Here is a 27,476-nt window from a genome sequence, read left to right as displayed (position 1 = left end):
TAGTTTCATAACTCCTTGTGTTGCTCAAATGCTGCATTAAGGCGTTTTTTAATCATTTTTTCATTTACACCCCAATTAACAGTTTACTCATTCTGATGTCATTCCAAAAATGTTTGACTTTCTTTATTGTGTAAAACACAATGGGAGTCATCTAACTGGACGCCCAAGCAGCTTTTTCTCCCACACAATGAATGGTGATCATGATTGTCCCTGTTCCCTATCTACTTTGAAAAAAGCAGCTTGGACATTCTGCTAAATATCTGCTTTTGTGTTCCACGTAAGAAAGTCAAGCAAGATTGGAACAGGGGTAGGTGAGTAAATGATGGCAGAAATTACATTTTTAGGTGAACTAACCTATTAATCTATAGCCCTTGAAAAAGTAAGACCATTCTTGCAAGGCTTTCAACGCATCTATCTAGCAGATATACTCAACATTTTTGAATTAAACAACCCTTGTTGTGCAGAACAATATTCAAAAGCACCCCATTATACAGTATGATATTTTCTGTTTTCTGCTGCTTGTTTGAAAACTTTTTATTAATATAAACTGTGAGTATTGTTATTAACTACGATTCATTCTGTCATTCCAGAAATTTGGAGAACCATGTTCTTCAATAAAAACAACAATCATTGAGGGGGGGATTTTAGCTTTTTAATTTAGAGTTTACTTCTTTTAGTATATTAATATAAATGTATTAATTTAAATACTTTTTGTGTCATCCTGCGGCCCCCTTGAAAGTTTGTTGAGGCCCCCTAGTGGGCCCTGTCCCTCTGGGTGAGAATAACTGATCTAGAACACTGAAATTCCTGAAAAACCCATAAACCATTTCCCACGAAAAGGCGGAAACAAATGAAAGGCTACCACTGTCCTGACATGCCCATGCGTTATCACTTGCTGGCAGAGTTTCTCTATTCTCCTTTAATTTCCACACAAATGCCTATAGATGAACTGGCGGCTAAAGACCCACATTAGGTTTATAAGACTGTTTATCAGTCCTGCTTTTCTGTAATTAACTATATTAACACTATTCCTCAATGAAATGATGCAGCTGTGAAAAGATAATGTGTTTGTGCCACCGTCATTCCAGTCTTGCTGTTCAAGACTGAAGACAACAATTACTCAACATACAAGCGCCCCGAGCAAGTTTACTTGGCCACTTGAAAACAGTCTCTTCCTTATTGTGACTCTTGTGCCATCCTCATAACATGATGAACCCATAAAGTGTACAACTGGCAATTCAAACCACTATTGCTTATAAAAAGATTAATTGGCAACAGTTTACTAAATGGCAAAAGGTCAGTTCTGTTGTTCACACAGGTGTCCTCCTTGAGTAACCAACAGGTGTAGTTTACATTATGGACATGCTCAACTAACCTTGGCAACTTTAATATTTTTTTTAGTTTATTTTCAGATAAATTAAATTCAAAAGGTGACCCTGACTGATAAGAATTTAATAATTAAAAGGATGGACCATTTTATTACCCTACGAAGTGCACACGCAGAACAGGTTAATATATGCCACCAAATCTTCATTAAGTTAGGCTGAATTCAAAATAACATTGTTTTGACATGAGTGCAAAGGAAAAGGTTTCTTGTGCCAGAGATTTTCACAGAGATTCACTCAGGTGTTGTCCACCTGCGCACAGGTAAACAATGCGCTTGCACGCGCCCTTACCTCTTCAAGAGCGGCCACGGTGCTGCGACAGTCGCTCATTTTAGACTGGAATCCAGAGCTTCCTGGGGACGATAGGTCCTCTTTCGCCAAAGAAACGAAATCCGAAATACTTATTTTCTCCGGCATGTTTCCAGTTGTACAAACAGAGGAATTTAAAATCCCAGCAAACGTAGTGAAAACAACCACCTCAAGATTAAGCAAAGTGCATCTCCATGAGGTGCTCTAAATCCACAAGTGAGCGTGATTGCCAAAGCAGGGGAATTAAAACTTGTTTCATATCTGCGACAAAAGGCGAAAGTGTCTGTCTTCTCCGTATTCCGCCGTGTGAGAGAGACGATAAAGTTTCTCTGCGCCCTACTTTCTTTCTCTGTGCCGCGTCCAGATTGAGCGCGAGGGGAGGGAGTCTTTCCATCATCACGTGTGAATGTTTGTATTCACTGACGAAATGAATAGAGCGCGCGGACAAAGGATGCAAGTCTTCAGATTCATTTTTTGGCTTTTAGAATGAAACATGATTCCATTTGTTTTTTGAGTGTGAAATATTATGCCTTTTGAAATTAGTATGTTTTATTATTGTAACACTTCTATTGAAGCCAATTGAATAGGCCGATATTGTCTTTCGTTTTCATATAGGCCAGTATGAAGACTGTTTTGTTTAAAAGTCAGTGTGTCTTACAATACTCCTAATATTTGCCATTAATGAAATTGGTTTAGAAATAACAACATATCCATAAAATCAATGTCAAGTTCAAAGCCTAGCTAGCTTTAAATCTTTTAATCCAAAGGAACAAGTATAGCTAACTGAAAACAAATATAAAGCAACATAAATGTGATTTCTTGTTTGAACTTGTTTAGTTTCTATTTGTAAATTGATTTGTATAGACAGAATAATAATCAGTGCATTGTGCACATGCACGGGCCTTCAATGGAGCATTGGAGCATAGCGCCAATTGAAAAGGATTGTGCATGCACGTTCCCTCTTTATTCAAGTGTAATAATCCATTTCCTTAAATGCTGTACATGTGCATGAATGAACATGCTTATCAGTCTAAAGTTTAAATGAAACCCACCCCTGATTAAAAATATAAAAGTTTGCTTCACTGACACAATTGGCGCCTTTTCATGTGCAGCCTTTATATTTCAAAAGGCAGATTGAATAGTGCTGCTTTGTTGCTTCAGAGCAACGGAAACTCATAGGGCTTTGTGCTAATATTCCATAGAATTTTTAACAGAATTTTTATAAGTCAAATATTGTGAATTATCTCATCCACCTCCCCTGCAGTCAGATATCATAGAAGTATGCCGGTTCTTCCCGTGTCCTTTCAAAAGCTGCACACCTTACCTTATCCTTTCACAATACAGTATAATGTTACATTGATGCAATGTGCTGGACAGGTATCAGATCCGACTTTATCCCTCTAGGTAGTATGCACAAGTATTTCATAGTGTATAATTTGATTAGCTTGAATAAATAAATTAGACCGTTTTGGACAGCATTTTGTTCCTCATAGCTGGAAATAAAAGCATGAAAAAAACCCTTCAGACTGTTTAAAGAGAGATAAGGCTTGTTACATCAGACTCTGTGTGCATGAAAACAGCATTCCTGCACTATGTATTTGTTTCCTGCGTTCTGTCTTATTTTTCCTTAAGGACTGAGTCAAACTTCTCTATCAAAAATCTCTATCATCAAATTAGTTAAATACATGTTTCTATGTCTCCATATGTAAAATGGAGAGATTTATACGATAAACTAGGATACTGTAAAATTACCTCTGGGTCAAACTTGGTTCAAACATGCAATGACATTATTCATAAGATAACTAAACCCAAATAAATGAAGTTAACTTGGTTTGGTGACCTTAATTTCTCCAAAGTACACCCCATCCCCAACACAGTATTCTCTTCATATTCTGTATTGGCTTCATGAGTTATTGTTGATGTAATGGTGGTTTTGTGGCCAAACAATACTTTCTTTCTCCCCCTGGCTGTGGCCCCTCTTTGTGTGGCAGCTTTGTTGAAAGGGTCTGAGCAGAAATGTTGAAACTGGGTGGACGTCACGCTGAAGGAAAGTGGGTGAAAAAGAGTGAAAGGAAGTGTGAGGCAAAGTTTAAAAAAGCCATTTGTGAAAACTTAAACAGCAAGTTCTTGTTTTCAGGCGAGGTCTAGTCTGCCCTTTCATTTATCCCTCTCTTTCTCATCTTCTCCACCTCAGTACTGTACTTTAAGATTGCTGTGGCCACAGTGTGCTGCATGTTCCTACTTACTGGCTTTTGTCCTTCCCCTATTGTTATGTTTCTTCGACATTAGCCAATAGCATGCATTTGGGGGCTGGATTTGGATGGGGGATGGAGTCTGTGGCTGCTGAACAAAAATTGAGGCGTGTTCCAGGAAAGGTTACAGCTCAGACCAGAAGGATTCCCAGCAGACAACCCCTCCCATCCACACTGCCCTAGAACAGGAGAAGGATCATTTATCCTGTCTTATCAGCCCAGGGAGGCCACGTTTACTGTAAAACACAGCAAAAGAGAGAATACAGCAAATATATCTCACAGGGACGATTGAGGGATTCTATACACAACTAGAGTAGGACTAAACAGTGCAACACAAATGTGATGAAGATATGAAAACAACTATAACACTCCCTACAAAGACTTACCACCCAACCTAGTCATACAATTAGACATAGGTCCTCCCTTTAAGTCATCACAGTGTTTATAAACCAGTTTAGAAGCAATTCTTGTTTTTAATGACAGACTGGTATAAACAGTTATTGTTACTTCATGATTATTAATGTGTTTTCTGTGAGGTGTGACGGTCTGTCTGGGGAAATTCAAAATCCTCTTCTGGAAACTCATCTGCGTGATGCTTATGTGCAAACCTAGTTTTCTATTTTAACTTAGGTAGTGCATGACTTCACAGTTTATTAAAATTATACTTAGATCTGCCCTATAAACCAAATATTCACCGTGCGCTAAATAATTAAGGAAAAATGTCCTTCCTTGTATCTTGAACCACAATATTACAATGTCTATGAGAAGTGGAGCCAAATACGAGATTAGACATGTTAAAAAATTTGTAGCTGTTCTTACTGTAAATTAGATTTAAACATTTTATTTCAGTGATAAAATCTGTCTTGTCAACACACTGTTCTTTGGCTATGGATGGTTAAAGTCACTTATTTTAGATAAGCTAAAATATTAGGGATTTTTTTTTAAGCTTCACAAAATTAGGTCAAAATTTAAGCACAAAAATCAATTGTGTTAATATAGTCTCAATTCAAAATCTTTCTGTGTGTGTGTGGTCTCCCATGATGCCTCTAAAGTGAATTAGAAAAGCAGAGAGCAGGTCAGAACGTGCCTGAATGAAACTGCCGGAGATTTTAGTGGCAATGCTTCATAACTCAATTAATTCAACTAACTGTGACTTAAGCGACAGACAATGATGCATGTACATAAAAAAGAAAAAGAAAAACTTCAAAATAATACATCAGTAGCTTTTAAAAGTTTGGAGTCACTAAGTTTTAATATGAAAAAAGTCTTCTATGCTCCTTGCTCATAAAGGCAGCGTTTATTTGATCAAAAATACAACAGTAATATTTTAAAATGTTATAATTTAAAAGGACTGTTTTTATGTAAATATATTTTAAAATTCAAACTTTCTTGTAATGGCAAATCTGAATTTACAGCAGTCATTATATCAGTCTCCAGTGTCTCACGATCCTTCAGAAATCATTCTAATATGCTGACTTGGTGCTTAAGAAACATTTCTTTTCAGTGTTGAAAATGTGCTGCGTGAATTTATATATTTTTTTTTTCAGGATTCTTTGAAAAAAAAGTTCAAAAGAACAGCATGCATTTAAAATATAAATCTTTTTTAAATGTGATTTACTGTTTCTTGATGAATTTAAAGCCTTTTTGCCGACTTAAAGTATTAATTTTGTGTCCGTCTCAATGTTTCTGTCATTTTCACGGACTCATCTTTATGGTATTTCCTCATCGCACATCATGCATGAAAATACAGTTAAACTAAAATATTGTTACTGCACCTGCATAAATCTATGTGGGAGTCTGTTTACACAATACAAGCACAAACTGGAACTTAACAAAAAATGCTTTGTACACAAAAATATGACTGAGCATTACAGCTTTATTCTTTTAAACACCACAATATCAAATATTAAGTGCTGCCTGTTAAACAGACGGTCTATAAAAATGGCATCCTGAGACAATTACCAATTTCCTTCAAATACAAAACTTATAAATACAAGATTATTATTCTGTACAATAAAATAAAAACATAATGCTTATTTAAAAACATCCCAAACAAGAAACAAAACACTATAAACTACAATCAAATGCACAAAACTGCCAAAAATTAGTACACAATTCAGCACACTCATGCATATACAGATGCACATTTTTCAAGTTTGTTAGGACAGGACAGTTGTCTGCGTGTGGGACAGTTGCATGAAGCAAACCCCAGGTAAAACATTTGAACATATTTCAAAAGGATTAACAACTGCTCTTAAACCCACCCAACCCCTTAACAAATGCTGAATCAACCTGATCAGGTTTCCAAAATGCTGCTAAATACAAATCGATGTTCAGTCCAACTGAGAAATGCTTGCTTCAAAATAATTATTTTCACTGCAGAACTGGGTGTGGGAAACTAGTTGTAAAAATCAACCTTTTCCATACTGGATCTCATCCCATATGTGCTCTGCATTTGAGACGGGTGTTTTAAGATTATTTCGACACACACCAGATCAAAACAGTTAAATTCTGTGTCGTCTCTGCAGCTATAAACCTACCATTCAGGTGGGACAAGAATCCCAACTCCAAATAGGGAAAGGAAAAAAGAAAAAAAAACCCAGGAAACAAAGTTCACTTTGTATTCCCAGCAGTTCAGCGTTCAAACAGTATCAAAGGTTTCTGCCAGATGCCATTAAAAGTCTCTAAACTACTCTGAGTGGAGTAGTGAACCCTGAGAACTCCATTACTGTAATTTCAGGAAAAATTTATTTTACAGACATCAAACAGACTAGAACCCCCCCACCACCACTAATTTATCACTTTGATTTAATCATTTGGAAATGTAAAAAAAATAAAAAGCTGCCAAATCTTAACATTCCCTGAGGTTTCTCATAAACAGACACGTCAATGATAAAACTTTGTTTTTTGAACCATGTATTACTACATGATCATTACTCAGTGCCATGGGAAAGACCACTTTTACAAGATCAAGGTATTACTTCGCAGTGCCTAAAACTAAAAGATGGAGGTAGAATGAACAGATAAGCACCTATTTCTTCTTCTAGACTGAAAGAGCTGTTCAGATCTCTGGTTCAGTTGAGCTATAAAAGGTTAAAAGATGCCTCCCACACACGCTTTCAAATCTTTACTCTACAACAATTCACTTCTCTACATATCTTTAAAAGAACCTTTGTTTGCCGACTGCTAAAATGGTCACACAGCCCTCTACTGGCAATGTTTGGCAGTACTACAATAATTAAAGCTCTAGAAAAGCTTTAAAATGACCTGAGTTCCATATATCTCTGAAGATTTACTAATAAACAGTAACTTCTACCTCATATCTAGAAAAGGCAAATACATAGGCCTGATTTTATCACCGATATTCAAGTAATAATGACCAAAAACATTGCCAATGGGCAAACATATAACTTAAAATTGAAATAATTAATCACATGAAAATTCAGTTTTTGTTTTGTCAAAACTAAGCAAAAATACCTTACTTTTGGTAACATGGCTGACAAAAAAAAGTATGGCTTCATAGTGTCCTAAACCTAACACATGGATATATCCTCTAGAGGGCGCTTGTTGACAAAATATTGTCAAATTCTAATCACTATAGTAGTTGAAATATTAAGACATGGTCCCATCCCAAATGTACTATCTTTATCAGGAACAGAACCGATTAAGACAATTCAGTAGTGCATTTTATACAAACTACAATCTGTCATTATGTGAAGGAGTGTTTTAAAAATTCAGAGGATCTATGTCTGAATTAAACTAATTACAATTGAACTTTCACAACATTAAAAATCACACTTCCGTCACACTGGATGCCTCATGTTTTAAGCAGGTCTCCCAGATCGTATGTGTCAAAGAAGTCAGATACACCTTCTCCGTCCTCCAGACCCCAGAGGTAGTCGTCGTGGCTGAGCTGAGGAGAAAAGTTAACAAAGGGCCCAGAAGTGTCGGATGTGAATGCCATCCCAGGCAGCTGGTCTTCAGTGATCTGGAGAAGGCTGGGAGGAAGATCCAGAATCCCCTCCACATCGTGTAAGGAGATGCCGCCGCTGGTGCCAGTCATAGATGGCTGAGGTTTAATAGGCAAACCTGTACAAAGAAATAGACACTGTTAGTCTGTCATTCGATAATAAATCGATGGCTTTGATAATCATAACTAAGAAAAAGCTTGTAGTTTTAGAGTTTTGTAGATGAATTGCTTGGACACACAGCTCTCTGTTCTCTTGTACACAATGTTACCACTAGCACTTATTCAATTGAAGCATTTAAAATGTAAACTTTTGTTAGCGACTTCAAAAAACAGCTTGCTTTGAAGTTGGTAAGTAGTAGTAAGCTCGTGGCAATTGTCTCACCTTCGTCTGGCTGGGGTTTGGCAGGTGGGAAGACCGAGGGTGTGGTGGCGTTTGGGGTTTGTGGGTTATCTTTTCTGGGTGTGGCGTTCTTGACGGGACTAGCATCCTCCAAACATTCTTCAGGACACAAGTACACCTCAATTGGGCCATTCTTGCTTTTCAAGTAAATCTGCAGTGAGCCCTAATGAAAAGTAAGAAAGATGTGAAATTTACCTGCAGACAGTGGTAAGCATATTTTGTCTAATATCAAGTGATTCATAAATGAATGTATTACATTACGCATATAAAAGACACAACATTTAAAAGTGGCTTTAAATATCTACATGATAGCAAGAGAAACATAGAATGATGAAAGACAAGACAAACTAAAATATATACTAAATCACATATTATGAATTTAACAGTTAAAAATTAACAAACATTTTAAATCGTATTGTAAGACTTAAGCCCCATTCACACTGCACGTTGGTCCCGGAAAATTGCCGGGATCTTTAAGACTGCAAGGGAAGCTCGGCTTCCCCTATAATGTCAAAAAATTAATGGTCAAACATGTACTATTGTGTTAACATTTTATTGATTAAAAATGCGTTAGAACACGTTCATCTCGAAGACGAGTTCGTTCAGAATCAGCTACATATAGCAGGTGACTCGATTTGCTTCTCATATATTCCCGTAGCATCAGTGTATTTCCCTGTTGAAGCCCAGCGTCCATTGACTTCAATGGGGCTGCTTTGAACAGTTTTTTTCAGTGCTTCGAAACTAGACGCTCATTGGATAAATGCTGCGATTATGTCCCGCCCCCGGACGCTCAGCGTCTCTGGGGGTGAATGGAGGAGTGGGCGGGGCTGGACTCCGGGCTTCTGCGTGATGATTGGAGGGTTTGTCGAAAGACTGCATCTCCTTTTGATTTACAGTGATTGTGTCCTATAAGAAGTCGCTGATGCTGAAGCTATTCGAGCCAGTGTTGCCAATTTAGCGACTTTTCAGACCACCCTAGTGACTTTTCAGACCACCCTAGCGACCTTTTTCCCCAAAAGTGACTAGCAACAAATCTAGCGACTTCTTTGACAAACCTTAGCGAGTCTCTGTGATCGCTGGTACTGACGCAACGGCGCGAGGTGAGCGCGCCTGCAGCTCTTTCTCTGTTCAGTGAGCGGCTGAGAGGAGCAGCGCGTTCAGTTCAAATAGATATTATGTTGCTTCTCTAATTTTACATGCAAATATAGCCGAAATCACAGCACAGGAATTGTCTTATCTTCTGTGTAATATTTGATTTCATCAGACGACGGCTCAATTATAAATTAGGATTTTTGTGCAGACTAACTTCTTGGGAGGGAGAGCTGGTTATGTATTCTTAAAGGGCTGCGTTTCAGTCACTATTTCATATTTATCCCGTTGACTGACAATATAAACAGTAAAATATATAAAGGAAAACAGTTTTATTGAGAATTTGGCTGCATTAAAATACAGTATGAGCACAGAGAGAAACAAATGTAAAAGGCAATATGACGCGATGACGTAATGAATATGCTAATTAGCGCATGATGTCATCAGCTACTTTCCATCGAAAGAAGTTGGCAACACTGATTCGAGCTCAGTCCCATAGTGGACTTTGCAAGTGTAGTCAAAAGACAAACTACTGCAACCTATTTCTTGATATTTGCTTGGCGAAATTGCTGGCCAATTTTCATTATACATTTCACACAATTATACACCACATTCCTCCTTTCAGTTTAACCTAATTCCCAAATTTCGGAGCTCCTCACTATCCGCGCTGAAGCTGAAATCGTTCGCCAGTTTATTTTTTTTTCGTTCGCCAGTTTAGTGAAATAGTGCGCGGCGCATTATACACGTCACATGAAATGTCACATGTCTTTACAGGATCTTTGTGAACGCACGCACAGATTCCGGAAAATCACTGGCAGTGTGAATGAACCAAAATCTAACGATCCGGGAACAATTGCCGGAACACATTACCTGTGTATTTTCTGGAATCTCTGTGAAAGGTGTAAATTGAACATTAAATTTCTCAGTTTGGGTTAGAACTAATATTAGATAAATAAAAAGCTGAAAAGAGCATATGTTGTATTGCTTGCTTGTGTCCCACCAGGATTCTTAACTAGCTTGACCAGCAAGATTTCCTTGGTCAACTAACTCCACTAGAAAACCAATGCTAGTCGATCAGATTGTGGCGCTTTTCCACCGCATGGTATGGCTCACTTTTGGGGGGCTTTTCCACCATGTACAGTACCTGGTACTTTTTTCAGTACCACCTTGGCTGAGGTTCCAAGTGAGCCATACCGTTACCAAAATGTGACGTGTAAACCCTGCTGATCACTGAATGATGGAGAGAATTGTCACTACTTGCATCATTGAACTTGTGCCATGAGACACCAGACCCACTAGATTTAATCAGCAAAGCCAGAGAAGAATCGAACGCAACTGTTTTGAATGAGCGCACCTTTTTTTGTGGTCTGTTGAGGAAGTACAGACGTTCCTCTCGTTGACTGAGGACCAGATCTAGCGAGAGCTTGATGGGGAGACGTGGAAAAAGGTTTTCAGGAGGTCGCTCAGCTCTTGGCCGCACATGGCTACCACCGGCAGTTGAGGCGGTATAACTACAACGACATGTGTATAATCCCACACACTCGAAAGCAGTACTAAACTGCAGTGGAAAAGCGCCTTTGGATTATTCATGCGGGTCTTTTCAGCAACGTTAGGTTTGGACTACGACAAATACTGACCTCAGATGCTTCTGGAACTTCCAGTTTGGTTTCAGATGGTGCTTTCACAGCAATCACAGTCTGATCTGTCAAGCTGCTTATGGTACGAATGTCCTGATAGGTCACATATCCTAATGTGAGCTTCAGTTAAGGACAAACACCTTTGGCATCTAATACAGTATTTAATTCTTTCCCCTTTTTAGTGTTTTTACTAGTGCACAGTAGGAGTCTGTTCCAGAACACTATTTTCTCAGCCTTTTGTTCAAAATGTTGCAATTTACATGAAAATTACCCAGATTCAAACAAACAAACGAAAAAAAGATTGCATGAAGCTAGTATAAAACTTAAAGTTCAAATTACTGACAGTTCACATACAGGGTAACTTTACTGCATTTAAAACGAAAGACTCCGAATTAAGATAATTGCTAAACGGATATCTATGCCATGTGAGTGTTTTAAAACAGCATGTCTGAGCAAGCTCACAAAAGTACAGGAGACAAACCACTCCTCAGTTCTTCAGAGCTCAAACATTCACACAATAAAAGGATATCTTTGGTTGTCCTTGTGCTCTGTCAGTTCACGCAATCGTGTTGAGCTGGACTGAATGAGGTCGTCCAGAGCTTTTTCCTGCCTGTCCAGCTCAGAAAGCTCTTTCTTGAGAGCGCTGGTCTTCTCTGAATTGCAGGATGAGCCGTCAAACACACCACTGACCCTAAAGCACACAAGATGACATACGGTTTAAAACTAAGATGAAACCATTATAATTAATTACATAGTGTATGTATGTGTACATATAAATACTGCATCACACGGCCCTAATATGCTGATTTGGAGCTCAACAAACATTTATCAGTATTGAACATACTGATAAACATTTTCTCTTTGTACTGTTGCCCTCTGGCCGGCGCTACAGATCACTGAGCACCAGAACAGCCAGACACAAGAACAGTTTTTTCCCCCAGGCCGTATCCCACCTGAACAACACATAACACACCCCGGTACTGTAGATCTGTAAATAACCATCAAACCCTCATCTGTACATAGGACACATGCACATTCACAGTTCTGTCTATGGTCATGTCTCTTTTCTGTATATTTTTATTTTTATTACTATTGTTATTCTTAATTATTGTATATTCTCTTCATTAGTGTTCTTTATCACCTTAATTATATGTTGTCTGCACTATGTTTGTACTTTCTGTACTGGAAGCTCATAACACCAAGACAAATTCCTTGTGTGTGCAAACACACATGGCAATAAAGCTCTTTCTGATTCCGATTCTGAAAACAATTGTGCTATTTTAATATTTTTGTAGAGATGGTGATAATTTTTTCCCCCTAGGATTCAGGAGTTCAAAAGAACATCATTAATTGCATCAATAGCATAATTTAGTTCAATTTTACGCATCATTGCTGAATAAAAGTAAGTTGATTTCACAAAATAAAAATTATAGCTGCTAAGTTTTTTTCTCTCCCAATTACAAGGACCAAAATATGCCAGTTTTGATATCATGAGGCATAGTGAAGAATGTTCTTTTAGTAAAACAGAAGTTCTATTCATTCGGATTTATGAGTGGAAAAACCACAAGTAAATACTCACATGAAGTTGTCAAACACAAAAAGGGGAGTATTTACAATGAACAGCATCTTCAGGTCACGCGTTTCAGAGTAGACTCAAAATTGAGCATTTTGGATGTTCTGTAAACCAAACTAACACACTCACAGCCACTGGATGTTGTTTTTGGATTTCTTGCAGATGAGTTGTACACCCTCTAAAACATTTGTGATGTCATATATTCGTCTCTTCTGAACCTCCAGAACTTCTGTGGCCCAGTTCAGATCTAGAACCCCGTCAGCCGATTCACTCAGCAAGCCCACAAATTTCTTAGTCAGCAGGCCAAGGGAAGTATCGTAACGGGTGCGCTCCCCTGGAGACTTGGGAGCTAGAGAGATACAAAGAAAGAGATACAAAAGAGGCATTCTTTTAATAATAGTTTGAGTATTACCAGCTGCAGTTCCTACCAGAAGAGAGGCTTGGACAGGTGTGTTTGCTTTTTATACAATTATGAGATGCCTTAAAACAGGCATGAACTTCCACCCCTCACTCAACATGTGGAAACAACAAACAAAAGGTCCACTTTTCTCTAACAGTTATTGTGTTAACATTTGTCGCAGATTATTTGGTTGTACTCACTTTTGGGGCTTGGTGCCCTTGCATATGCAGAGTTTCCTTTCCCTTTTGGTGTGCGGAATTCTGGCAGATAAATTGGCTCTTCTAGATCTAGTCTTCTTTTGGCCTGGAACATAAAGCCAACAAGAGAATGTTAATCATGTTATCCTTCAATTGCCTGTAAACTTTTGGACTATTTATATAGATCCAATTTAGGATTTTGTCTTTTGTTTCTATGAATGTTGCATGGTTTTTCAGATTTGCTCAGATAGGAAAGAGTGTGTTGGAAAGCTCAGACAGTGAAACACACTCGATTGAAAGTGTATTCTGAACTGCACTGTTTAAGAACAATTACTCCTCTTTCCTCAAGTGCCCGTATACACTGCCACTTTAAATCCGTCTCAGTCCTAAAAAGAAAAACAAGTTCTGGCCTTTTTTCCTTGAGAGAGTCACCTCAACAGCTACTAATACTAGTCGACTATAAGATAGGTGTGAGGTTTAAACAACCTAAATGATTGGAGGAGGAAAATTTAATTGACAGGTGAGTAGGCAGCCCACTGTCTTGAACACCTTAGGACACACTTGATTGATCAGGTCACAAGGCATTTTGGACCATTTATAGCTATATTTAGCACTGCGCATTTATGATTAAATAACCACAAAATGGATCTCAAATCACATTCAAAAGAAGTCTAACAAACACTAAAATACTTCTGGTTAGTGCTATGGGGTTTAAAGTATCTTTGAGCCTGACATGACTATCTGTATTAATTCAAACCCTTTTACCATTAAAACCCTTAAGGAGGGCATGACCTGAACGTTTATACATTTCTGAAATCTTTAGCATTACACACCAGGCAGATGGGCTGGTTTCAACAACCCAACTCCACAAAAAACTGGTTTAAAAAGCCAACTGACGAGAAATCTGCACCCACACATTGCCTGTTTGATTTCCAGTGACATTCAGGAGTGCAGTTCACTCAAGACAGGATACTTCTGTAACAAACACTGAGCATGTGCTGAGAACAGTTCGCTTATCCTGTGTGTGCAAGCGTCTGCAAAAATGCCTGCATTGTCCTGACCTGAACGACATCTACACCTGTCACTGACATCTGAAGTTACTGAGCAGGTGGCTGGGGGAGAGGAGGAGCATAATCTTTCCGTTTTTTGTTTTATATTATACAAGACCTTTATTAGAGAAGCAAACACTTTGATGAAAGTATATGGGGTCTGCCAAACAATTTAGAAAAAAATGGCAACATTTACTGAATGTAGCAATGACAGTTTAATTCTGCTTTTTAAACTAATTATTAATTTAATTTATTTTTTTCCCCTAAATATTTTATAATTTCTGCATGTTTGCATCAACAATGTAAAAGTTTATTAGGTTCACAATTCTTTTCTCTTTTTTTCATTTTTATATAGTATAACAATCTTTATATGTGAAAATGTGTAGCTACATTTATATGATATTTTACAAAAGGTTACCCCTCACAGGAAAACAATTAAGCTTCCTTGGCAACAAGGTTTAAAAACCAATTCGTTTCAACTAAGAGCTGTTTTGGAGCTACCACTAGATGTTTAAAGTAGAGGCTTGTGGGCTCCCTCTTTGAATCGTCATCAAATCTGTGTTAGCGTCAGCTGTTACCATGCTTTAGCACAGCAGATCATCAAGATGAACACACACACCCACCTGGGTGCGAGAAGGGGGCTTTTGTATTCGGTTTCTCTGAACAGCAGCATCTCATGTCTGTAAGAGTTTGTGGTTGGTTCTGCCCATTTCCTGTGTCATTGGGAAATGAGAACTGAGAAATGCTGGCTCAGAGCGTATGGGGTGGAAGCCGAAACACTTCTTGGAGCAGCTTCACAGACTAAAATCCAAATTTGAACTACTAATATCTATACCAGTTTGCTAATAAACAGATTTATATCAGAAACTGGTACTCCAGTCCCAGGAGTTTCCTAAAAATATGCAAATCCATTGTGTAAGCTAACAACACACAGCAGTGGCTTTACAGTTTAGCAAAAAAGCCCATGTTTAGGCAAAAGGTACGTATGTGTGTGTATGTATATGCATATACACAATTTAATAAATCACATATTCCTTTACCTTGTATGTGTAGGCAACTTTGAATAGTTTGGATAAAAATGGCAAATGCATAAAGGTCAATCTTTGTCAAGATTAAATAAATTAAATGGTAGCAGCGTGCAGCATTATGCGTACACATCGTGCGCGATCGTTGCAACAGGTTAAGATACATAACTTTATGATGATTGCAAAATTCACAATGCTTAGTTTTAGTTTGAATAAAAATCAAAACATTAAGACACTGGTTCCTCATATCAGCTTTTGCTGTCAGACCACTCATTACTACTAAAATATGAATTAAATAACCAAAAAAGACATTTAAGACGTGCACCATTTCCCTTCTCACTCAAGAATAAAAAGAGACTCAAGAGTCTGGGATCAAGTGACTTTAGAGATCATGATGAAACACTATGAAATACTCAACACTGCTATGGCTCAATGCTCATATAGCAGGCAATATTTCACTCATAGCCATTTCAACAAGAGTTACACAACACCTGATCATTTCCAATAACTTCTAGAGGATGTTTCATCATAAAACCCCTACTTAACATTTATTCAAAGACAGCATATTTACAGTGTCCTGTTCAAACATTGAGGGTTGGTAATAATCTTTTGATTAGTCTTTTACACTCATCAATGCTGTATTTATTTGATGAAAAATACAGCAAAACAGTAATTTGTTAAATATTACAATGTAGAATAACATTTCTATTTTAATATGTATTAAAATTTCACTTATTTCTGTGATGGCAAAGCTAAACTTTCAGCAGCCATTACTCCAGTCTTTAGCATCATGTGATTTTTCAGAAATCATTCTAATATGCTGATTTGGTGCTCAAATAACATTTCAATACATGCCAAGAAACTAATTTTGAATAAAAGTATTAATTACGGCAGTGTAAATTGGTGCAAATGAAAACAAAGCTTTGACGGAAGTAAAATGTTGGGTCTTCACACAAGATGCACCTATTCAAAAAAAAATCCTCCTGAGTCAATTTCAATGAAAAACACTGCTTGTGAAAGCTGAACAGAAATGTTTTCATTCATTGGTTTCATATGGTTTTCACACAGTGTGTTCTATAAAAGTCTCCTGAATAAATTAAACTGATGACAAATTACTAAGCTTTGCTTATTAAATGAGACACTTTCCAAATGGTATGGCATTTCCAATTTACACTTCATTTCTTTTTAGATATTTACAGGCTCATTCTTTGAAGTGTATTGTGCACATCTCCCTCATTTTCTCCCGCACTAAATGGCCTAACTGTGAGTTAGTTTTTCACTGGTTGGAGGTGGGGAATGAGGGTCTTAATACATGTTATTGTGTAACTTTCCAAGTAATCGTCATCTGAGGTGTTTTTTTTTTTTAAATTACAAAAAGAACAAGGAACAGGTTTCTATACGCCTACAGACACATGTGAGAGAATGACCAAACTGTGCCACTCCCAAATATGAAAAAACACATCCTACTCACAACGTGTAAGAGCGAGAAAGGCCATTCTGTGTCAGTGACATATTCTGAGGTGTCAAAATGAAAGGAGCCACAGGTAAAGGAGAAAGGGGAAAGTCCACATGAAAAGGGCGTAAGGGGGACATTACTTTGAAATGCAAAACTTGGCCAGACGGGTCCATGCAGAGCGATCAGAGTTAAACAGCTTGAGGCCCATCACCCACCTTGTTGATGCAACACCTGGTTACTAGTGGCTCCACAGGGGGAAATAGGTAAATTAAGAGAATGAAATGAGGTGAAATGACCTGAGGGACTCTGGGATGGGGGAGGGAGGGAGTGCATCATCAGGGTCTCTAGAAACAAAGCCAAATCATGAGTTATACAACATCTACAACCAGAGCAACCTCACCTCAGCTAGTCCTTCTGACATTTGTCGCTGGCTCTGTCTCTGTAGTGGTTAAACATAAGATGTAATTCGTTTTGGGTAAATCTAACAGGTAATCCTTGGTGTTTTTTCTATAAATTTATTAATATGTTAAAATGAAAATTAAAAGAGGCAATACTGTTTCAATCCTGACAATACGTTCCCTGAACTACATTTCTGCGGCTATTAATGTGTTTAAATGAAACCGAAAAGAGGCAGTGGTGTTTGATATTATATTTCTAAATTGCAGTAGACAAGTAGGTTTGTGACGGTGAGGAAATTTTCCCACAGGTTAATCGACGTGTGACAACACCGGTAATACCGGTATTACCGTGGTGGTGGTGGGGTCGTTTGAGTTTTCCCTCTTTTCCTCGAATTTGCGGCAATTCGGCATCAAACAGTTGTTTGTTTTTATTTTGAGTTTTCCCACTTTCCTTTGCTTGTAAAAGCACCGTGCGCATTTTACTTTCACTTGGAGAAAAAAAAAAAAACATCGCACAGTTTAAATACTAGCAAATACTGTGGAACCAAATAAATGAGAAACGAATGTTAAAAAAACCCTTCCAATATCACTTTAGATAAATGGCAGCTCAACAGGCTTTTAAAAATCTAAAATAATTTTTTAAGCGGGTGCTTTTACATTTCGTTTTGAAATTCTTCTGCCATCGTCTTGTCTGTCTCACCTCACTCTTCTGTCAGTCACATCGGCTCACTCTCCTCACGTGTTCAATGAAATCTGATCTGTGATGCGCAACTGTCGTTCGCTCGATGTGTTGCATTGAGCAGCCGTGTTCAGTTTTAATTGTAGTGTCTGTTCTCTAACTGAACTAAATGATTTTTATTACTATAAAAAAAAAAATCTAAATTACGGTGAGGGACGGTGCCGCGGTGGGCAAGTGAAGTAACCGGTGTTGCGGCTTAACACCGGTATCACCGCCAACACCGTCTATCGCAGCAAGCCTATAGACAAGGCGAGCTGACTAACGTTATCAAGTACGCTGCTCTTTGCAGAATTACCGGACTTTTGTCATCCCGTCCCGAGTCGAGCTTGCGAAGTCCGAACTACCGAGGATGCAAGTCCGAAATTTGCGTACTTTGTATCGACTATTTGCCTATTCTTTTCGGTACTTTAGACTGCAATGGAAAAGCAGACAGCAACAGGTCTGGGTGAAAAAAGTTCCTGGGACAAATTGTTTCAGGTAATTTCAGTGGTAAAGCAGCTATAGTGATCAAAAACCACTGGTTGATCAATTGATCTCGTGAGATTTGGAGTGAACCAAAGACCTAGTGATCTCCATGACCTTTTCAATCCTCAAAGTTTGGCTCTGTTGTACAGCTCTCTAGGCTTTATTTTTCTTCACTGGAGATCACCAGAACAATGCTGACATGCACGTAGTCTGCAACTATTGTTATGCTCATGCATTTAATAAATAAACGTGGACTTGATAACATACCAACCAAACCTACAATAAGAAATTATGATCTGGGAAAACTTAAGCTGAATTAAATTTCCTCAACTGTCAGTCTTTACCTTTGAAGCTACAAATCAAAAGTTCTGTTTTCCTTCAGCAAATGATTAATCACAATCAGAAAACAGACTAGTCAGAGATGAAACTTAAGTTACTGACTACAGTATCATTATTAGCTAAAAGCTTTTAAAGGCAGAGTGTAATTTTCGCCGCTAGAGGGCGCGCATTCAAAATAAACAAAGACACAAAGGCGTAGTTTGATGACGCCGTGACTGAGTGTGGAATCATGGGAGTTGTCGTCTTCATCCCCGCAGCCGATGCAATCCGACGGGACTCGGGCAGAAATCATGTTCATGGATGAGCTAATGTATTAAAGATTTATTAACATTGTAGTATGAAGCAGAGTGAGGCAGAAAGCCGTCGAAGACGAAAACGAGGCCGCTGAACGAGCGCAAATATTTTGACGAGCGTGACACAGCGCAAAAAGCAGCGGAGCTTTTATTATGCCACAGTCGATCACTTCCGCTCCTTTCGGTTGTGCTTACGCGAGGTCAACAGCGCTGTTTTATCATACTGTCATTTGAAAGTTCTGTTATATTGCTACTCTGTGCGGTCGTCACCTGTCTAATAAAACGCATAACATATTAAAGCGTCTTTGGTGTTTCAATGTTTTCTACAAAACAAAACCGGAAATTGAGGGCGTATGACATCATTGGCTCGAAGGACACTATGGACACGGTCCGTTTCACTAGTTAAAATTGCGTATTTCTCTGGATTTAAACATTCTTCGAAACATTTGGGATAATGCAAGTACACAAGTCAGCAAAATATAACACTGTTCTAGTGGTTTTTGGATATTTGAATAAAAAAAAATCATACATATGCGTTTAATTTGGAATGAATTTTACTAATTCAGGTTGGATGTTCAACTGGAAAAACTGTATCCATGTTATTTTGAACATTATAGCAGGTGCAGCCATTTTTAACTTGAATGTGAAAGGCATCCAGTGTCAGCATATTCCAGACATTTTAGCTGTACAAAAATGCTGCTGCTTGACACTAGTATTTGTTATTAGGGGTGGGAATCGCAGGGTACCTCACGATACGATATAATCACGATTCAATTCAATTCAATTCAAGTTTATTTGTATAGTGCTTTTTACGATACAAATCGTTGCAAAGTAGCTCTACAGGAATTTAAGTTTCCACAATATATTTATATATTGCAGAACCTTAATATGTTTGACTTATGGCAAAATTTGGTAATTCTGTATGTTGTCTGAGCATTGGCATCCTCCGAAGTCCTCTGAGGGGTTGGCATCATCTTTCTCACGATAAGGAGCCAACGTGAGCCATCTTTACATGGCTCACGATAAAGATAATATCACGATACAGCGATTCTGCGATAATTGATATATTGCTAGACAATCATATAATGATACATCACGATATCTGTCTAACTATGAAAACAAAATGCCTGTGAAAAGGTTAAGTGCAAGTTTTCTTTCTTTATTCAAGTCCAAACTGTTAGAAAACAGCAAAAAACGTTCTGTAAATCAATTTTAACAAGTTAAGTAAATTAATCATTTTATTCTTGGACTTCTTAAAAGCTTACACTTTTCTCTGTGTGTAAACCGGGTGTGTCTCACTCGTACTGGAATGTGAAGCTGCGGGCTCTTTGATTGCCCCCTGGTGGCTGGCTGCAGTACAGGTCATAAACCCCGCCCTCTCCGTGTAAACGAATGGGACTTGAGCCATAACAAAAAAATTATACTTCCAATACAATTTTCCAAAACATGATTTTGGTCATTTAAGGTAGTTGTTATCACGCTGATATATGTTCAATTGTTCGTTTTTGTGTTAAGTTTGATTTTAGCTAGTAATTTGATGCTATAAAAACGGGGCATCTCGTTAGGGTTGATTGGGTCTGCGGGAGTTTGATCCAGCGGCTCCACCTCACGACTCTACTGCGCAGACTCTGGCTCCAAACGAATCTCTACTGCGCAGACTCGGGCTCCAAACGAATCTCTACTGCGCAGACTCGGGCTCCAAACGAATCTCTACTGCGCAGACTCGGGCTCCAAACGAATCTCTACTGCGCAGACTCGGGCTCCAAACGAATCTCTACTGCGCAGACTCGGGCTCCAAATGACGTCATTTACTCACGATGGCAGCGGCCATACTGAGAGTTTTTGGCTTCACTTTTCTATAATGGAAGGAAGCGGAGACGCGTTGTATATATAATATATATATATATATATATATAAAAACCTGGTACATTTCAAAATTTACTTAATGCTTTCTCAGCTTTTCCTCTCCTCTCATCATAAAAACGGTGCCCTGCACATATGGCATGGAGGGAAAAAATAGCCGTTCGCATCACGTCTTTTGCGCGCTCAGGTTCGTTATTTAAAATGTAGATGCATGAAAAGCACACATAACTTCTGCACCACATGACGGCTCTGACAAGGTTTTGTTTTGCCGTCCATGCCATAGGTGCAGATTTATGTTTCTACCGGTCAGTGTGCACTGCCCTCACACTGCATAGCACGCACTTGAATATCTGAGAGAGAAGGGAAAACTGGACGCGCTGGCAGTGCTTTCTCTAACACATATAGTGAGGGAAATCCACCTGCGATTCCAGTGGAGAGGCTACTCATGGACTGAATATGTGCTCTGCAATAATAACATGATCGGTGCCTATGGTCCACGCTGATAGCTGTTCTGGCACTTCCGGGGCAGTTTTTTTAGTTCTCATCTCCATAAACATATATAATATAGCAGTAGAGCTAATAAAGTGGCTGGAAATCTGTTTATCCTTCGGTTCCTCGTGCTTCACCATCTTCATAGAGAACGTGGTGCATGGTTGCTCAAAGTGCTTTGGAAAGAAGCTGGAAATGGTGCAGCCGCGATTTCCATGCATTTTTAGACGCTGGAAGCAGGAAATCTATTTAGAGCGCCTTATTGTATTAATGAAAATATCGATATTTGGCGCCAGATATCGATTCTCGTATCGCATGGAGAAGGATCGTGATATATCGCCATATCGATTTATTGTCCCACCCCTATTTGTTATCATATTATTTTATCATTGTAACCACAAAAACGCTGGTTTGTGGCAAACAATTTTACCATTTACTGCACTTCATACTTCTATTTTTTTCATCTAGGCCTATAATGACCAATGAAACGGAAGTGTTTCACATGTAAACCATTGTACTTCTGCACTGAAAAATAAGGTGGATAAAGAAAGTTAAATGATGTCACCATAAAAGGAATGTCATTTACATGAATGGTTATGAAGATAAACCTTTCTTTTTGGTTGTTTGAAATAACATGCAACATTGATAACTCATTCACTGTGAGAACAGAAATGTGCATTTGGAAAGGAAATGTAGGTAAATAATAATATCATATTGACTGACATTTTGAAGAAACATGAACTATGAGTTTCAACAGAATTAATTAAATGTAATTCACAAGTTTAGTTTTTAGGAGTAATGGTTCAAAGGTCTATGAAGGAAAACGTAGTGTCATTCATGTAAAACTGAAAAAGGGGCAGAGAACCGGAGAGAAACTTTTCACAGCAGGAGATATGACTAGCACATTTGGTGTGAAAAACTGAACAAGGGAAACTGGAAGTTGTTCACAATGCCATGTGGAGCTTCACTAGACACTTTTTGTTTCCAGAAAAAATATTAAAGTTACTTGAAACTTTTTAAAACAACAGACTAAATGTCATATGATAAAAAAAACTTTGGAATCAGGGAAAGCAATATGACAAGGTCTTATCTGATCTTAGTTGGAGGCATGTCCATCAAACTCTCATGCAGACGCCCAGTCTGTTATCAGCCCTGCCCCATATTCTGCAGCATAAGTCTGTAATCATTCCTTTTGTTTATCAGCTGGAAGCAGCAAACAACACACAGAGGAGTTCAACAGAGGCAGTTCGTGGAGCAGATACTTTGACCTTCTGACCTTTTCAACAGGTTGAGCTTGTGCATGGACGAATGGTGAGACAGGTGTACAACGGCACAGGAAAAAAAGGGGAGTGATAATTACAACTGCAGCTGAGTTTAAACATACAAATACAAGAATAACCAGTTTGAGGATCAGTTTAATGAACCTGGGTCATTTAATCATGCTGCTTTAAGGGAGGCAAAGCATTCATTCATAGCATGGCTTATAGATTGCTAAAAATAAAAAGGTCCTGTATTTTGATGAATTTACCTTTGAAGACCCTTCCCCCACTTTACTACTAGGTCCGACCCGTATAATATAATGTCCGGTTCAGAAGCTGTAAAGCACCCTTCCCCCATCTATCAGCTTCTACAACCTCCCCCCTGAGATAACTTATGGCAAGCCATATCAACATTCAAAACTAACTAGGTACAACTATTTATTTTGATGTCATTAGTACTTATTTTTATAAATTAGCAAGTAAGTAAGCAATGCAATAGGAAACACCAATTTTTTTTTCCATTTCACTAGTAATTATTCATTAGATACTGGTCCCAGTAGTTTTCTCCTAGTCCTTTTCCCAGTAAAGTCAAGGTTTCCACTGGTAACAAACCACTATTCAGTTTTACTATTAATTAGGTATTAGTTAGGGCTGGGCGATAATTCGATAACGATAATTATAGCAATATAATTTTCCTGGTTAAAATGATACGAAGAGTTCGATAAATGTTCGATATAATATTTATGCACCAAAAGTGGAACGAAACAGCGTGACACAATTGAATCGCGCCATACAAACCGTTTATCCGTATACCGGCTCAAAGTTCAAACTGCCACGTTGCACAAGCTCACTAGAGCAGATGTGTTTACTCAGTCATGCGAGCATTAAGCAGCGCTGTGAGATCCAGTGTGAAGCGCTTGAATTCAGCGATGAACACAAAAGGCTCTGTGATGTAAACTAGTTTAAAGCCAAACAGGAGAAACACTGTGTGCAATGAGACGGTCCGAAGGCTTTTCAGTCTACACATTGCCATAATTTACCATGGATTTACTGTAGTAACACTCCCTGTACCATGGTATTGTGGCAGAAATTTGGGATATTTGGAGAGTATCCACTGGACGCAAACTGCGTACACTGTTCTGTGTCAGCCTCACCACACAGATGAGCGGTTTTTGTTCAAATCAAAGTGTAAATAAACGTAGAAGACGTATCTGTGTGGTGTGGCTGCCACAGAACAGCGTACACAGTTTGCGTCCAGTGGATACTCTCCAAAATGGCGCTACGCTGACGCGGAAGAGACGAATTGTTGAATAAATTCGTTATTTTTGTTTTCTTTGCGTACAAAATGTATTCTTGTAGCTTTGTAAAATTACGGTTGAACCACTGATGGCAGATGACCTATTTTGACGAAGTCTTTCATACTTTTCTGAGCCTTGACAGTGTTAATTGTTTGGCAGTCAATGGGACAGTCACAAACCTTCTGGTTTTCATCCAAAACATCTTAAATTTTGTTCCGAAGACGAACGAAGCTTCTACGGCTATGGAACAACATGGGGGCAAGTGATTAAGGACAAAATATTCATTTTGGGGTGGAGTAACCCTTTAACAGTAACCATGGCATAAACCTTAGGGTTGACGCCACATTGAATTTTCCATATTTGAAAATTAGGCTGAGAGTGTTATGGCCAAAGTATACTTCGCTTTTTACGTGTACATGAGGGGCAGCGTACAGTGCACATCCAATTTTTGTAACCGCGCGTACTTTGTCAGGTCACACATGCGCACTTAAGTTATTTTGCAGTAATCAGGTTTTCCCACATGGTGGCAACACTGTTCCGGGCCGTTGTTTCACAGCAGAAAAATAAACTAAAGAGACGGACAAAGACGACAAAATAGCAGACTGCAACAACAAACGCTCAACAAAAAATTGACGAGTGCTTGTGAGCAAGAGGGTTGAGACTAGGGCTGGGCGATATGGCTGAAAACTGTATCACGATATCAGTGTTTCATATCGGTCGATATCGATAATTATTGATATTGCTTTTAAGATGGTACATCAAGTTCGTGGTATTACCAGTCTTGGCGGGGACGACGGTCTTGCATAATTTGCAGACGACATTTGGTCTGACTACGGTCAGACTTATAATATCCAAAAAACTGCCATACTGGCGAGCTGACTTTCTCTTTTATTTACAATTTTCTCGCTCACTGCAGCACTCATTTTCTGCTTATGAAGAGGAATCCAGCAGACCAGCCAATAGGGTCTGGCGGCAGACGTGCACTCTCAGCCGTGCGTGCGCACTTAGACACGAGACAACGATACGGCGCAACCAAACTTGATACTGTTACATGATTGGCTGTTAGCGTGTCACTCCCTACGTTGCTAGGTTACCAGAGAGCGAGTGCCTTTGTTAATGCAACCAAACTTGCTTCGCAACCTTTGTTTTCTTCCGACGAAGAATAAAAAATATTGAACGTTTTATCGAACACATTTTTTATTGATATCGTTCACGTGTCTATCGTGATACATATCGTTATCGTTTTATTGCCCAGCCCTAGTTGAGACAGCTCAGCTTTGGTTTAAAAGAGTTCAAAAATATTTGTTTTAAGTCATGACTTAACGGGGAAAAATTGAGCAGACACTGAACATGAATGAAGCTTTCTAGTGCACATGTGCGACCTGCGTTCGCTTACAACTTCAAATAGAGTATACTTTGAAAGGCTACACATTCGACTGTACGCTGTCCCTCGCGTACGCTTAAAAGGCGAAGTATACTTTGGCCTTTAGACTTACAGTCTACACAATAGCTGTATAAAGTCCTAAATCAAGTCATTTTTAAACAACTTTAAACAGTTTATTGGAGTTCTGAAGTTTACTGTGGAAAGAGGTTTCATCAGAAAAAAGTGTCATGTTATTACACAACAGCACAAGCCTTTGAACACACTGTAATTCTTTCCCTCAAAGTCTCCTTTTCATTCCATTCCAAAATTAAATGACACTACCCTGAATATGGTCTATATTCCTGGCACTAGCAAAACATTGAGTAATATTTTGAATGTTTGAATACTTGAGCCTAGAAGGATGACTAGTTTAATAAACAAATGGCTTGCCACACTCTTTTACCTAAAGGTCCTGTCTTTCCTAATGTCATGACTGAAATATACATGCAGTGTTGTGAGCAGGCTCTCCAATTACCGGCCTGTTTTATTCATTCATGAGGAACTGACAGATTTTCAGGACATCAGAGATGATGGCACCCTCTATGATGATAAAACCCTCTAGCAAAGCCAGAAACGTGAAGCTTTCAAGCTTTAGAACGTGGATTCTACAGTGTGATTGTAGCAGTGTTTTAATAAATGCCATATATTACGTACTAAGGCATGAAACAGCAAGCATGTGCATACATAATGTAGTAGCGGTAGAAGGAAAGAGGCTTACCGGCAGCCGCCCGGAAGAAGTCCGCACTGGCTTAGGCTCCGGCCCGTGGGGGGTCGCGTACAAACAGTTGGGTCTCTGCTCTGCAGCTGTCGTGTTCCCGATCTGAGTGAAGTATCCAGCCGGTACCGAATTCATCGGTGGGCTTGAGAGTCCCGTGTTGAAAAAATCCGTCCTCACCGCGGAGAACATTTTCTTCTGTGGGCTCGAGAGTCCAGATACTGCTCCTCTTCCAGAAGCAGGAGAAATCCCTCTGGGTATCCGCATCATTTTGCGTACGAAAAGCACGAAACCACGCGAAAGTGAGGCAAAATAAACTCTTTTATTACGCAAATCGCGTCTATAATTTACTGCAGAACGACTCAACCGTCAAAATGAATATGTATATCTTAAAAGACTGGAAATGATATAGACAATGTGCACTATAGTATAATAAATATTGTTATAATTGTGGATAAATTATGCGTGAAAACTACAAACATGTAAACATCCGAAATTCACAAAAATATCTCCTAGGGTCCTTTGTTGTAGTGGCACGAGAGAGGCTATTACGTCTTAATATAACTTACTGCAAATAAATTAAATGTATTAAATGTCCCTCGGTCATTCAGTTTAATAAATGTACCTTTCAAAAGTAAGCAAGGCTTGGAATTGTTTCTCCTGTAGTTCTTATGTTCTCCGGCGATTGTGAGAAACGCTCCTGTGTGTCTGTAAACCCTCTCCGGCCGAAAAGCTTTGCTTTGACATCAGCTCAACAGAGGAGTGCTATTTTAGCGCCAAATTACGTCCCGCGAAATTTGGATCTCCCGCGGTTAGACACGCTTCGTGATTGGCTGCTGGCACGCCGCGCTCGTTCGGATTCTGAATATATTTACACGTAACAGTTGGTGCCTTGCGTTCTTCCTCTTAAAGACACAGCGCCTTTTAATCTCTTTTGTGAACAAGGGCGAAATTCTTCAGACTTTACAACAACAGCGTTATCAAACGTGTAGAAACCTAATGTAGATTTAGCATACAGATGTATTTCACAAATATATATTTCATAGTATACATAAAACAGACGTTTTTCACACAAATTAATTCATATAAAACAATCATCAGAGCGTTTACACAGATAACATCATGCCTATTGTGTTTCCATGGTTTCCAAATGAATCATGGTCATAGATTAATCTTAAATGTCAATGTTTTTCAACAGCAAAATGGAAAAAATAGTTGACTCTGGTGTGGCCTGACTCTGTGAAAAGAGACTTAAGGAGAAAACAGGAGCTTTAACCTGTTAACCCGCATCGGCCCGCGGGCGGGCCGGAAGGGCGTGGTCGGGCGTGGTCGGACTTTTTATTACCTTTGTTTTAGAACAATATTCAATCAATTATCATTAACTATATATCATTTGAAAGCTAAAACACTCAAGATTAACGATGTGAGCTTGTTTTTGAAATCAATACACCAG

General features: G+C 38.7%; 2 protein-coding genes across 2 annotated transcripts in view; both read right to left on the bottom strand.

Annotated features, from left to right (window-relative positions):
* Window positions 1–2,061, bottom strand: part of LOC306886615 (arf-GAP with SH3 domain, ANK repeat and PH domain-containing protein 2-like) — a 30,375-nt gene extending 28,314 nt beyond the window's left edge. The window contains exon 1 of the mRNA XM_079443877.1: window positions 1,677–2,061. Within this exon, the coding sequence (XP_079300003.1) occupies window positions 1,677–1,802 (126 nt within the window). The 5' untranslated portion in view covers window positions 1,803–2,061. The remainder of the gene's footprint in view (window positions 1–1,676) is intronic.
* A 3,741-nt stretch (window positions 2,062–5,802) lies between these two features.
* LOC306886620 (transcription factor E2F2-like) lies at window positions 5,803–26,879 on the bottom strand. Its single transcript, XM_079443896.1, has 7 exons — window positions 26,027–26,879; window positions 13,216–13,318; window positions 12,745–12,964; window positions 11,572–11,733; window positions 11,043–11,157; window positions 8,299–8,479; window positions 5,803–8,035 (listed from the first exon to the last, which is right to left on the bottom strand). Exons 1-7 carry the CDS (start codon window positions 26,291–26,293, stop codon window positions 7,764–7,766), a joined length of 1,320 nt encoding a protein of 439 aa, XP_079300022.1. The 5' UTR covers window positions 26,294–26,879; the 3' UTR covers window positions 5,803–7,763.
* Between the last annotated feature and the right edge of the window lie 597 nt (window positions 26,880–27,476).

Source organism: Barbus barbus, assembly GCF_936440315.1.
Source record: "Barbus barbus genome assembly, chromosome: 20".
Classification (NCBI taxonomy): domain Eukaryota; kingdom Metazoa; phylum Chordata; class Actinopteri; order Cypriniformes; family Cyprinidae; genus Barbus; species Barbus barbus.
This window is presented reverse-complemented; position numbering and strand designations above follow the sequence as displayed.

What these genes read in the sequence shown, in the direction of transcription:
- LOC306886620 (XM_079443896.1), bottom strand. Translation starts at nt 26,293, where the DNA reads ATGATGCGGATACCCAGAGGGATTTCTCCTGCTTCTGGAAGAGGAGCA. An exon ending in GAGCACAAGGACAACCAAAG is followed by an intron (nt 11,158 to 11,571) that starts ATATCCTTTTAT and finishes ACTGAAGCTCAC; the next exon opens with ATTAGGATATGTGACCTATC. An exon ending in AAGTTCCAGAAGCATCTGAG is followed by an intron (nt 8,480 to 11,042) that starts GTCAGTATTTGT and finishes ACTTTTCATTAG; the next exon opens with GGCTCACTGCAGATTTACTT.